This window comes from Rhinolophus ferrumequinum, chromosome 25, assembly GCF_004115265.2.
Source record: "Rhinolophus ferrumequinum isolate MPI-CBG mRhiFer1 chromosome 25, mRhiFer1_v1.p, whole genome shotgun sequence".
In the NCBI taxonomy this organism is placed as follows: Eukaryota; Metazoa; Chordata; class Mammalia; order Chiroptera; family Rhinolophidae; genus Rhinolophus; species Rhinolophus ferrumequinum.
In genome coordinates this window covers 11,105,871-11,118,516 of record NC_046308.1, presented here as the reverse complement: position 1 = coordinate 11,118,516, position 12,646 = coordinate 11,105,871, and the positions used below count along the sequence as shown (strand labels likewise).

Below are 12,646 nucleotides of genomic sequence, written 5' to 3'. Positions count from 1 at the left end.
TTTTTTATAACAGTAATTCAATCTATTGTTCAGCTTAAAAAAAAAACAAAAATGTGGTTCTAGTCAGGGAGCAACAAGAGTTGATGTGTTTCGATATCCAACCCTGGAGGGCAGGGCAATGGCCTGTGTGGTCTTTTGGTGCCACGTGGTGCTGGGCGCAGGGGAGTCTAGAATTCATTGCTACCTTGATCTGGTATGGCTCATGGTCTTTTCTGTGTGCTAAGCCAGTGGGGAGAAACCTGCCTTGGCATTAAACCCAGCTCTTCCAGCTCTAATGGGCAAAGGGAAGAAGGAAGTGGGTAGAAATCATTCATTCCTTCATTCATTCACTCGTTCCTGAGCACCTCCCTGGGCCTGGCCACCCATGTGCCACCCAGTGGACCTGTGAGGAGGCATGCAGACCCTCTCAGATGGTCTAGCCCTCTTCAACCTATCTTGCTTCTCTCCAGGTGGCAGCTAGGAATTCCCAAACAGAAGCAGCAAACAGACAATGAGACCAACATGGGCTGGTCCTGAATTTGGAGGGTGGAAAGAAAGGCCTAGAATTGGGGGAGGAGGGTGTCTTCGTTGAGCTCGATGGACAAACATGGGTTTCCGGAGGTCCGGCCTTCTGAGTTGGGCTCGGCCACTTTCTCCTTAGCTAAATCATTTTTTCCCAAAGGATCTTAAGCAATCCTGGAAAGATGTGATGCTTTGAGACCTGGACTCAAATTCTGACCCTGTCACCTACCGACTGTGGGCCCCTGGGCAGGTGACCTAACCTTCCTGCACGTGAATTTCCTTATTTGTACACAGTGTCTCCCCAACTAGGAAAGCTGGCCTTACATCGTAGTTCTCAGTTCAGTGCCTGGGGGAGAGGGCATCTTACCTCGCTTCGTCGCCAAGCTGTGCTAAGTAGTGGGTATTAAAACTGGACGCAGAGATCACACACGTACTCGTACGTATCACCCACCCCCTTACCTGGTAACCCACCTCACAGTTCACCAAGCACTGAGTGCCGACAATCTCAGGTAACATAGCGAGGAAGGGGCAGAATTTTATGTCAGGTGGGTCTGATTCTAAAGTGTCTGCTCCTCTCCAGGCTGACTTACTGCCACCGTTTCCTCATTGGTACGATGAGAATAACCAATTAGAGAGTTATTAGAAGCATGAAACAAAACGATGCCTGGAAACCTTTTGCCTCTGTCCTGGTCCCCTGGTAGGCTTTCGGGAGATGGTCGTTATCTTAAACAAGACCATGCCTGCTCTTCAGAGCATTTTGGTTAGAAGTTGCCCGAAATCAGCCCAGCGTGTTTGCTCTGAAACAATATGATGTCGTGGGAGGGGGTCTCTCCAGAGATGCTGAGCCCTTTTAAGAGAGACACCCATCTCTGTCTTCTTATTCTTCACCTGACCCCACATTTGTTTCTGCATTGTACTGATTGTAACTTGAAACGATTCCATTTGCTATTGTCTGTCCTCCTCTACGAGAATGTCAGCTCCGTTAGAGCAAAGAAATGGCCCTTCTGTCATTGCATTCACCTGACCTGTAGTACCTGTTAATAGTAATTGGCAGGAAGGGAGGGTTTGCAGGTATGAGGATTAAATGAGTCAGGGTTTTCCAGAAGGTAGGTAAGGTACAACCAGCTCCGAATTACACAGAATCACATAGTGAGACAATGGTTTTCTTCTTCAATTCTCTCCATCGTCCTGTTGGTATTGAGAAGAAAGTCTCTTTGCAGGGCTATTTAACACCTTCCTAAGCCTTATTTTCTAAACTTGTTTTTTTGTTTTGTTTTGTTTTGTTTTAACAAAAAGCAAAGCCTCAAGCTCAGACCATTTGGCAGGCCACAATGCCAAGCTTCAGCTTAATTTTATTTTTCATTGTGTTTGTTTTCATTGTATTTATTTTGACATTTATTTGGGGCTAGGGATTCTGGTTTTCCATCTGGTAACAATAAAAGATAATGATAGAAAGTTGTTATTTTTTCTTAATCCACTTATTTTTCAAAGGCGGTGCATCTAAAGAAAACTGTTAGCAAGTGAGAAATAATACAAATTGGCTGATCTGGCAAAAATCTCAAGGTGGTTCTGGAATGATTGCAATATGAGGGGTACCAAGTGAGATGCCGAGGCTGACCCTTCGGGGATGCTGAGAAAATGTGCTGCAGAGTTAGGGAGGAGCATGTCCCGAGACGTCTCTGGACAAAATCAAGAAGAGCAGGTCTTGGATGGTGGCAATGTGACAGGAGGCAGAGGACCAGCCAAGTTACCATTTCCTGGAAGTTCTTCCTGTAGTGAGCTGCAGACTAACACCTCCCCCACCTTTGCTGCCTGTGCCCTTGGAACATTACCCCCCTTGTAAAGCCAGACCAGAGAGGGCAGAATGTCACCAGGTGCCAAGAAGCGTGGGTCACAGTCAGGGGCAGGAGTGCCCCCCTCATGGGCTGAACCCCCATCTCAGTCCTTGAAAGGCTCGGAACAGCCAGTCAATCCTTGGCCTCTGGATTTGGCAAAGTCAGATCTGGCTCTGGAGTGAAGAATCCAGCACCACTGAGAGTCTAAGCTTCCTTTCCCCTCCCCGCTTCTCAGCTTCTCGGAGCTTTGCAAGAATACGAAAAGCTGGAGGACACGGGGACGTGCCTTAGCAAAAACTAAGCCGTGCTCTCCTGGACAGCGAGGCCCCTCCTGCTTTGCATCTTTTTGTGCCTGGCGCGCACTGTCACCTAGCTCATTGGACTGGGATATGTGCCCTCCCCAGCCAACCCCTTTACTTAATGGAACTCTATAACTCTTCATTTCCTGGACGCACGGTCAGGTTAAGCAGGTGGCAAATGGCTGGCATTTCTCACTTGCTTTCTGGCACTTCCCATTTTTATAGGAAGCTAACCTGGCATTTTTTATTATAAAGCCCCAGAGTCCCACGGTTTAATACTTCCAGTGCTAGATTCATGAACGACTTGGAAATTGGAGATTGCCTGTGGCTGGAATTTGATGGAGCATGCAACTTGTCCCTGGGAGTGGGATTTATTTGCTCAAGGGAGGCGGGGAAAGAGCAGAGGGCAATTAAATGGGTTTTGAGTTTTGAGAGGTGGGGAATGCTTAGAAGTGAGCAAGAGACAGGGGGTTGTAAATCCTTTCTGACAGAACCCAGTCTTTGCAGTATAACAGCTGACTTCGAAACCAACTGCCTGCAGAGCTCCAGGCAGGCAGAGCTACAAAGTCCCTTTTGCCAGGCAAGGTTACGTATTCACTTGTTGGGGGTCATTATTGGGGTCACTCACAGTTACAAATGTGGAGATCACCGTCATAGTGAGTCTCCCAGGCCAAGTGAGAACAGAGGTGGCAGCAATGAACTGGGAGCCGAACCGTCTTCCGAGGTGATTGCCCACCCCCCACCCCCTACACACACCCCACTTCCTACCAGCCTGGGTCCTGGGCTTGGTAAGGAGTTTGGAGGAAGGAAAGGAAGGGACTGCCAGGAGCGTCCCGATTTCTGTCTCAGCCACTGTTTCGGCAGGATGAGTCAGATTGGACAGAAGCCCTTGGAGATAAACCTTCTAGATGGTTTTATTTCATTGTTTCTGACAGCCTCTTTTAGGCTGATTTACAACAAACATCTTCTACTTTCTGTGCCATCTTGGCCAAAAGGCTGTCTGTGTCACCTGGGATGTGGGGTCGAAAGCCAGCTTATATGAGCTGCCTGTGGCCAGTGCTGGGAGAGATGGCGGCCTGCAGATTAGATGAGAAATTCCAGGTCCTTGCTCGTCTTCTTGGAAAAACATGATCTTTGTTGCAGAGAAAGGTACTGAGAGAGAAGGAAGGAGGGTGTGTGTGTGTGTGTGTGTGTGTGTGTGAGCACACGCGTGCGCGTGTGCCCACCGCTCCAGAAGCTAGAGAGGTACTAAATATATCCTTGAGTCACTGAAACATCTTCTCCCGACCTCCAGACTGACTCTGCCACCAAGGTCAGCAGGCCTCATTAATTTTCATTGCCATACGTGTTGTTCATAGCAACATTACAGCTACCATTTGCTGAGGGCGTGCCAGAGTCTCAGAGAAAGTTGTTAAGAAGCAAAAAATGGGGGTGAGGAGCCCAAACTCTGGAGCCAGGCTGCCTGGGTTCAAATACCAGCTCCATTTAACTTTTCTGGGCCTCAGTTTCCTCATCTGTAAAATGGGACCGATCCCAGACTTCATTGAATCTAAGATGCCATCAATTAGAATATGCACCATTCATTTTATGTACTACAAAGAATGAAATCAGTGCCCGTGAACCTGACCTGTCAGTGAATATAAGAAACATTCTGATTTCAGAGATTTTAAAATGAGGAGAAATCTGCATCTTAGAATCAATGAAGTACAGTGGCAATACCCACCTTGTGGGGCTCTTGTGCTTAGGTTAGGGTGTGACATATAGAAAGGGCTTGTATATGTTAAATGGTAGTGTCACTATTATCCCCATTTTACAGATGAGGAAACTGAGGTCGAAGTCACTTCCCGGAATCACCCAGCAAGTAGTAACTGGTAGAGTCTGGATGTGGGTTCACTTACCTGCATGTCTCTTTAATGGCTCAAAAATCATGTCCAATAACTGGGCACTCACACCGAGGAGGAGAAAAGGAGAAAAACGTCAGGAACAGGCTGACATCATGGCTGTGTGTCTGTGAGCAGGTCCTCCACCCCTCTGGTTCTCTATATGCTTACCTGTATGACAGGGGTGAGAATGGGGACCCTGTGGGAATGCTGAGAGGATTCGTGGAGGTGAGATAGGCCCCACACACGTACTCAGTAAGCCTTCATCCTGTCCTCTCCTCTCTTCCCCACTGCCCACGTGCACGTGGCTTTTAGGGCACCCATGTTAGTTACAGAAATCCCAAGCTCAGAGCAGTTGCTGTGGACGCTTGGACTAACTTAGTTGGATGAGCCAAGCCTCAGCCACCCTGGACACCTGCCTAACGCCTGCTCCTGCTGAGATCTCAGCCCTCGCCCTGCTCTCCAACTCAGCCCCCGTTAAATACCTGGGTGGGCCACCAACTGGGGACAGCCTTGGATTATCATAGCTGCCTCCTGCTGACTTACTGGGCAACCTGGGACAGGTGAATCAGACTCCCGATGAGTCAGCTACCCTGGGAATCTCACCTTAAGCAGGTGAAGAAGTGAATCTTAGTCAAAGATCATGGGTGGTTATAGGTAGCATTTTGGGTGAGTGGGTAAACGGATGGATAAATAACAGACTTATGTGATGTGTGTATAAATGTATAATTTATATATTTACACAACTGTATATGTATGTTGATCACTTACTACCTCTCACAATAGCCAGCATTTCCTGAGTACGTATTCTGTGTCACGCATGGAGTGATGCTTATACTTTGACGTGCCTGATTTCATGTGATTCTCCTAATAACCCTAGAAAGCAGGAACTGTTGGCCCCATTTTACTAATAATGAAACTGAGGCTCAAAGAGCTTAACTTATCTGCCAAGGGTCACACAGCAACTAGCTGACAAGCCAGGATTCTAACCCATAGAGTCTGACTCTGGGCCTCCATTCACCTAACTAAGCACTGTGCTACACTTCCCACCAGGTGCCAGGCATGGTACCAAGCTCCTTTTCTCATGTTGTCCTCATGCTGACTCTGTGATGTAGATATCATTAGTTTCCTTTGATAGATGAGGCAACCGAGGCCCAGAGAGGTTAAGTAACCCATCCAAAGACACACAGTAAGGAACAGACTGGGATTCAAACTGAGACTTTCTGATACCAGAGTTCTAAATTCAACCACGTGATCAGCTAAGTCTAAATACTGAAACAGTGAATAAAATGTGTAGAGTATTTCAGCAATAAGGTCATAGATTAAAAGAAAAATTCAAGCCCTTATTTTGATGTAGATGGAAAATGAGCTTTGCTAATGTCATTCCTTCTTTCTGCCAACATTGGATATTATGAGCTAGACATGGTGTTAGGGGCTGAGGATGTTCTGATGAATCTAAAACTCATTCATTCATTCCTTTCTTTCTTCATTCATTCAGTGACTGTTTATCGAATTTCTGCTATGTAAGTGCCAGGAATTGGGCTCACATTGGAGGAAAAGGATGGATGAGCATGCTGGCAATTAAATGAGGTGTTCCTGTCACTGCATAATGTCCCTTTTCATCTTGTCATTCATCTGGTCCTGGAAATGAACTCAATGAGGCTGAAAATAGTTTGAAAAACCCTCTATCTGTATAGGCGTCTGGTTCGGGGGAGTATTATTTGTGTTTACATACCCCTGTCTACAGGCTTGAATGCGTCATTTGCTGATGGTACTTAGTACACATCGGCCACTGCTTTGCTGGTTTTTTATCACTGTCCCCACACAGCAGCGCCTCCCAGCAAGTGGGAGCAGCTAGGACAAGTGGCCAGCAGAGTGTCGTCTGAGTGGTGTCTGAGGATCCCAGAAGTTGTCAGTTTATGTGCAGCTTCCCGTCTGTGAGACCCTGGGATAGGTGGACTGTGGCTAGATTCTGTAGGTGTCCTTGGATGCTGGTGGGCGGGGAGGGGGCAGGGAGGGCTAGAAGAAAGCTCCTGAAGAACCCAGAAGAACTTGCTCCCAGACCCACACTCCAGAACCAGATCTGAGGTCCAGTCCCAGGCTTATTACCTCATAGGAATAACAGAGGCTTGTCCACGAGTCCATGCTATCACGTGTCACGTCTAATCACTGTTGTGGGTCGCCCTTATCGTAACAACTGCTAACAATTTCTCTTGTCCTTTTGCTTTTCAGCCTCTGTAAGGGACGCACACTCTATTCGGTGGTGAGGGATGCCAAGATTGTCTTGGATGTCAACAAAACCAGGCAGATTGCCCAAGAGATTGTGAAGGTACCGTAGGGTCTGGGGCTTCCTCCCTGAACCTCCGAAAGACGGTGCACCCGCCCCCCCCCCCTCCAGACTCATGGTCTGCCTACAGACCAATCGCCTGGGCTTAAAAGGAATTAAACTTGACTGGAAAACACCAAAAAAAAAAAAAAAAAAAGAAAGAAAGAAAAGAAATTACCAGGTCATGTGTATGGACGAATTTTGCCAAGATAACTTTTATCACTGTCCCCACACAGCAGCGTCAGGGATGGTCACCCGCGTTTGGTGACACTCTGGTGCCTTATCACCATCATCATTAGATGTGCGTAGGGACCAGAGGGAAGAAATTCTCGTTGTGAGAATCCCTCACTCCTCAGATCCATGAATTCCCGTGAGTGTCAGCCATCGCTCTCCACAGCTGCTGGGAAAAAATCAAATTGGTGGGTAGTGTTTGGAATTAAAACAAACCGGAACATCCTGCGTTTTCTGGCAGGTGCCTCATTAGTCAGTTGTAGTCAGTCTTTTATTTCCACTGGAAGTGTCAGAACTGAGTTGTGAGAAGAAATAAGAATGTGACTGCTCATAAAGGCAAAAAAAAAGAAAGAAAGAAAGAAAATCCGAGACCTTCACCCTTCAGCTAGACCACCACTAGGTTCTTCGTGTTTTTGATTACCGTGTCATGCTCAGTCTCTGGAGGGACACGGTGTATTCAGCAGTGGCATGGGTTAACTAGACAGAAGGACCAAGGCCCCTGCAGAAGAGGTATTTTTCAAAGAGCACATGAGGGGAGATGGTTGATGGAATTCCTTTCTCTGGAGACCTCAGCTCAGGTTTGTCCCCGCCCCTTTTCCCTCTAGAGACATTTTCCTTTGTTTCTAATTCAGAAAGCAGAAGAGCTAGATGGAGATGGTTTTGCAGAGGTCTGAGGGTGGTGGCAGATTTGTGTCTTGGGGACCCTCCCTGGTCCCAGCTGCCGTGCCTTCTTCCACCCCACCTGCAAGCCTTTGCATGTGGGCCCCGGCTCTACAGCTGTTCAGTGGGGTCTCATTGGCAAGGCAAGGAGTGGGACCCATGACCCCAAGCCAGGATGGCAGTGAGCACTCAGGTTTCCTCTGGCAAGTCCCATTTCCTTGCTCCTTGCAGGGCATGGGCTACCTCCACGCCAAGGGAATCCTTCACAAGGACCTCAAGTCCAAGAACGTCTTCTATGACAACGGCAAAGTGGTGATCACAGACTTTGGGCTCTTCAGCATTTCCGGGGTGCTGCAGGCTGGCAGGTGAGAGGTGGTGGAAGGGCTCAGAAGGGTTCTTGATAGACATTGGCAGGGGTGGGGGCCGTAGGACGTCATCCCACATGGCTCTAGTGACCTAGACTCCGTGTGGGGCCTGAGGTCACTTAGCTGAGTGGCCAGGCTGTTGTGTGATGATGAAGAGCTGAAACTCAGGTCATGCTCTGATTCCCCTTGGGCTTGACTTGCGAACGGCGCCTTTGAGTGGGCACAGAGCACCCCCAAGTCTGCAAACCATTTGCCCTGGAATTTCCTCGGGAGGACTCTTCCCTTACCCCAAGTATTTACCTGGAAGTGGGAATCACCCAACAGCTCTGCTCCAAGTTCTCTTATGAATTCATCAATTTTAGTAGAGTATTGTGAAGAAGCAAGGGACGTCAAGTCAGACCCAACCTGGGCCCCAGCTTGGCTCTGCTACTTATTAACTTTAGTCCAGTCGTGGAACTTCTCTGAACTTCCATTTCTGCGTCTGCGAGAAAAGTGATGGGTAGGACGATGCCTGCCTCTAGGGTCTTCACAGATAAAAATCAGATAACACACCTCAAGCATCCAGCACGGTGCCTGGAGCACGGGATGCAGTACAGATGGTAGCTGCTGCCGAGTTGTTGTAATGACTATTAATTTGCATATTCCTCCCCAGTATCACACAGGAGAATCATTAACCATTCTTAAGTAATTAACTCTCAGGCGCCTCTCACCCTAGAGCAAGCTGCCTGGAGTTGACCCTGTGAAAAACAGCTTGATCCCAAACAACCCATAATTCAGGAAGTCTACCCTTTGTGACTTTTAATTTGGAGTGTGTATGTGCCCGTGTACACACACACACACACACACACACACACACTCCAGCTTTAAACCCCATGTGTTTTCTCTAATCATGCCTCTTATAATAAATGGCATGCCTCTTCAGAAAGGCAGCTTCACACTTTCTGTCATTTTATGTCAATTTCAGCTGCTTTGAGAACCCCTGATCTCTTTAAGGTACACCCTAGCCCTACCCACCCACCCCCACACACACACCCCCACACACACAGGCAGAGTGAATTTTGGTCACGCTCTATAATACCTTGCATCTAAGTCAGACCGTCCAAAATTTGGTGAAACTTGATCTATTTCTATACGATGTAGTAACAAACAGAAGCTTGAATTTCTTTTTCAGATTTTACTCCACCGACCCCCCCCCAAATTCACCGCAGTTTCCAAAACTATCTACAGCACTTAAGATAAGAAAATAAATAGGCAGAAAAATGAACAAATAGATCAATAAATAGTTAGATGGACAGAGACCTCAAGTCAGAAGCCAGAAGCCAGGAGGGCTGGATCGTGCAGGATTCTTTCTTCCCTCTGCCTCCCCAGCACCACTTGTGTGTGAGGTTTGCTGTGAGGACACCAGCACACTCCTCTGTTGCCGTCACCGCAGGCTAAGGGCAGAGGAAGCAGCTGGTGACATCACTGTGAACCCAAGCATTTGTATCCAGACAAGAAGAGGCCCAGCAGGTGTTTCCTTTAGCCTGGGTCAGGCTCTTTTAAAGATCGGGTTCCTTTCTCCTAGTGCCATGTCCATCCTCTAGGAAAGGGGGATGGGGCTTCTGATTTTCCTCCTTTCAGATTGTTGGTTTCCTGAAACCAAAGGAAGTGGAGGAAGAAAGGAAATGGACTGACCTCGGCATCCTTTCCTGTAGCTCATTCATGGAGGCCCAGTGTCGACCAGGAAGGGAGTTCACCTCAAGGGCAAGGTGGCTTCCGGCCGTGTTACCCAGACAACACCTCCTCCCCGCTCTGCCCCAGCCTGGTTGTCAACACAAACCTGGTTGTGTCCGGAGGGGCCAGGGAACCCTCTGCGTCAACTCCCAATAAGAAATCCACATTTCTTGGTTGCTGACGAGTAGCCGTCAGTGGCTTCCTGTGCTTTGATCCCTGTTGCAGTGACGTATGGGGCTTAGTTTAGAATTCTGCTCCCTCAAGGTGCTCTTTCTCCAGGAATTAGTGCAGAATTGTGGCGAAGAGTCTCCTCTCTGGGGTTTTAAAGACTTGCGATCAAGTCGATCTTAGCTCTGTCACGTTTTACAAGCTCCGCGACTTTGGGCAGGTCACGTACGCGTTTCCTCATCGGCGCAACAGGGATCTGATCCAGTCCAATCCATAGATCAGCGATCCACAATCCATCCGATTGTGCGTTTGTGAGAATTAAGTGGGTTGAACACCCTGGCATACAGTAGGCACTCCGCAGGAGTTAATTGCCTTCCTGCCCTCCCTTCAGTGAGAGTTTGGGCTGTTCCCAGCGCTGGGTACCCAGCTCAGGGAGATCTGGCCTGGGGTGGGGGTGGGGGTGACCCGGAGAAGTGAGCACGCCCTGAACATCCAAACATACCCAGGGGCTTCCCCAAGCATTTCGCCGCATTGCCAGCGTGCAGCTGTTCTGCCATCCTCAATAAAGGTGTCCCTTAGATGCCAGCACTACTGTGCCAGCTGCCGCAGGCTGTTATTAACCATAATAATAACCATAATGAAGATGATTTGGGTTTGTCACCCGTGGGCCCCTCGCCATGGGAACGGAACACCCCAGGGTGTCTGCTAGGCCTGGCTTCCGGCCCCCTCCCAGGCATGTGCCCATGTGCGCGCCAGGCTCATGGTTATCAAGTGGCCACCACTGCTCCTCCTGGCCCCACCCTGCAGTTCCAAACCTCCACTGACCCATCGAGTCAGGAAGAGGCAACAGGGGTGATTGGAAAGAGATGGGAACTGGGAAGCTTGCCCTCTCAGCAGCAATATCCTACTCCACCCCACCGCACCCCCAGTGATCTGATCATGCCAGAGAATGTCAGCTGGCCGTGCCTCGGCCCCTCTTTTGGATGATGTTCTTATTTTCGGCTCTAGTCTCAACTTCATTTCTGAGTCAAGATACAAAAAAAAAATCCGTAGGTAATAATGATATTCACTGATTGTGTGGCCCCAGCAGCTGACACAGCCCTGTACCCTGCATTGTCTCCTTTTCATCCTTGTACCCGCCGTGTGAAATTAATGTACCCATTTTGCATATGGGAAAATGGAGACTTGTGTCTGCTCAAGGTCACAGAGCTAGTAAACAACAGATGGATCCTTAAAACCCTGCAAATGTCCCCGATTCTAGAAGCAAGAACTCATTGTCCTGCCAAGTCAAGGGCTGGCTAACGGATTTGAGTCCTGTTTTCTAGCAGAGGATGTATTCTGTCAGGTCTGCTGCGTAAAGCACAAGAGCAGGTTACGTGTCACTAATGCTGAAAGGCTGAAATTTGGACCATGTTCTTATTTTTATGTATCAATTAGAACAGTGATTCTCAACTGGGCCCTCCCATTCCCCAGGGACATTTGTGATGTCTGGAGACATTTTTAGTTGTCACAACAGGGGAGAAGAGATGCTCTTGGCTTCTAGGGGGTGCAATACACAGAACAGCCTCCACCCAAAGAATCATCTAGACCAAAGCCAGAACTCCCAACTCCTGGAGCCTCGCTCATCGGGCTTCTTTCCTCCTCCCATCATCGTCTGCAAGATGCCTTCAGGGAAGATGTGAACAAACATTTTCCATATTAACTTGAACGTGTACTTAAAACGTGCTAGTTTCCACTTATGGTCCCATTAAAAAGTAACCTATTAACTATCGAAGTCAAAAAAGCCATTTGTAGTAAATAATAGTCTGTCCAATATGGCAGCCGCTAGCCACGTATGGCTGTTTTGACTTTAATTAAAATTGATAAAGTTAAAAGGTCACTTCTTCAGTTGCATTGGCTGGATTTCAGTTGCTCTGTAAGCCACGATGGCCAGTGGCCACCATAATGGACAGCAGAGCTAGAGAACATTTCCACCATTATGGAAAGTTATGTTCGACAGCACCGCTCTAGAAGGTGTTCGGATAGGGCGAGAATCATTGTGGGATATGAATGTGTGCAGTTAAGGAGACAGTGCATCCGTCACACCTTGCAAAGCTCAGAAGAACCATACGATTCAGTCGGCCTCAGGTCCCCACTGGCTTTCGCAGTCTCACTTTTAATGGTTCGAGGTATCCATCTCTCCTCTCCCCCTGCTGCCTACTCTCCCCGTATTAAGGAGCCCTTTCCTGGGAGTCTTGAATCAGGGGAAGCCTCACAGGAGGTCAGATTTCAGTCCCCAATGGAAAGTTCTGTACTTGCTAAAGACTTAAGTGTGAAGGGAGCCAGCTTCCCGTCCCTTCTAAGAATTTACCGTAAAGAATAATCAGATGTGGGTGAAGGGATGTATTCGTGGTACCTACCCAGAGATAGACGTTCATGGCAGCATTATGTATAGCAATGAAAGGAGAGCCACCTAAGACCCATCATCAAGGGGTTGGATATATACGTTTTCATAGATACACGGGATGGCATCCTGTGTGCCAATTACACTGATGTTCTTTAGGATTCTAGAACACGCCAGACAGCGCCTGCCGTGGGCTTTTGTCCTAATTTTCCCTTCTGCTTAGAAGAGCCTTTTCCCTGTTCTTGTGGCTGGATCCTTTATGTCATGTCAATCTTAGCTCACATG

The 12,646-nt window shown here is 48.1% G+C and overlaps 1 protein-coding gene across 3 annotated transcripts in view; it reads left to right on the top strand.

Moving 5' to 3' along the window:
* The window catches only part of KSR2 (kinase suppressor of ras 2), a 357,439-nt gene that overhangs the window by 326,957 nt on the left and 17,836 nt on the right, over positions 1-12,646 (top strand). For all 3 annotated transcript variants that reach the window (XM_033098220.1, XM_033098218.1, XM_033098219.1), the window contains exons 15-16: positions 6,748-6,844; positions 7,964-8,097. In XM_033098220.1, the coding sequence (XP_032954111.1) occupies positions 6,748-6,844; positions 7,964-8,097 (231 nt within the window). The remainder of the gene's footprint in view (positions 1-6,747; positions 6,845-7,963; positions 8,098-12,646) is intronic.